We start from the raw sequence: 1066 nt of genomic DNA, 5'->3' as shown, positions 1-1066 counted from the left end.
GAAGAAAATTCCAGAAGAAGGCAAAATAAAACGATATTAACAACTGGTTTAAGCAACACGTCTCGTGTTCTAATAAACCTGTATTAAAGACAGAGTGAAAATAAAAAAAATAAAAAATAAAAGAACCGTAAATATCGGCGGCAGTCCAACGTTTGTGGGTCCGCAGAATAATTCACCCAAGAGCCTTGTTTAACACGCGAATATGCACCAAACTCCGAATCACAGTTAAAATAAAATCGAACGGCTGTTATTTATCAAAAGTTTTACACGCGCTATACTTACGCGTGATCTGTGCCCTTCTTCTTACAATAATATCTCAGTAGACCTCGCAGGATCTACTTCCTAAGCCAAGCAGTATAATAAGCAGAGCACTCAAAAAAAATCCAATCACTCCTGAAAATGCAACCGCCGCCGACGCAAAACGCGCCGTCGTTTATCCCTTAAGACAACATTCCACAAATCTCAGCAGAAACAGAAACTCCACGCGACGAGGACGTCGTTTTGAGCCATGAAGCCGGAAGACTCCGAGCCGACGACGCAATGGCACTACACGGTCCTCGACGACCGGAGCTTCCAAATCCGCGGCAAAACGCTCTTCTTCATCGTCGTGATCTTCTCCGCCCTCCTCGTCGTCACCCTCCTCCTCCTCTACGCCCGCTGGGCCTGCCGCTACCGCCACGTGGCCGCATCTCCGTACGCCTCTCAGCCGCAGACGGCGCCGCCAAATCCCCCGCCGCAGGGCCTCGACGCCGTCGCCATCAAGGGACTTCCCGTGATCTCTCACAAGTCGGCGCCGTCGTCGGATATGGCGGCGGAGTGTTCAATCTGTCTCGGAGTTTTCGAGGACGGAGAGAAGGTCAAGGTCTTGCCCGGGTGCTCCCATTGCTATCACCCCGAGTGCGTGGATCGGTGGCTCAGTGCGCAGCCGAGTTGCCCTCTGTGTCGCGCCTCACTCCGAGTTGATTCGCCCGTCTTGAAAGTTGTCGTAGAATGAATGAGGAGAGGGGACCCACATTGGAGATCAGCTTAATTATTCTCATCACATTATGAATGATGATAACTTTTT

At 50.4% G+C, this 1066-nt stretch overlaps 1 protein-coding gene across 1 annotated transcript; it reads left to right on the top strand.

Moving 5' to 3' along the window:
- The first annotated feature begins 367 nt into the window (after window positions 1–367).
- Window positions 368–1055, top strand: LOC21383667 (RING-H2 finger protein ATL66). Its single transcript, XM_010114769.2, has one exon. The coding sequence runs from the start codon at window positions 509–511 to the stop codon at window positions 992–994; it is 486 nt and encodes a 161-aa protein (XP_010113071.1). The 5' UTR covers window positions 368–508; the 3' UTR covers window positions 995–1055.
- The last annotated feature ends 11 nt before the right edge of the window (window positions 1056–1066 follow it).

The sequence above is a fragment of the Morus notabilis genome, unplaced genomic scaffold, assembly GCF_000414095.1.
Source record: "Morus notabilis unplaced genomic scaffold, ASM41409v2 C11369106, whole genome shotgun sequence".
Classification (NCBI taxonomy): domain Eukaryota; kingdom Viridiplantae; phylum Streptophyta; class Magnoliopsida; order Rosales; family Moraceae; genus Morus; species Morus notabilis.
The sequence above is the reverse complement of the archived record's forward strand: the minus strand, read 5'-3'. Positions and strand labels throughout refer to the sequence as shown.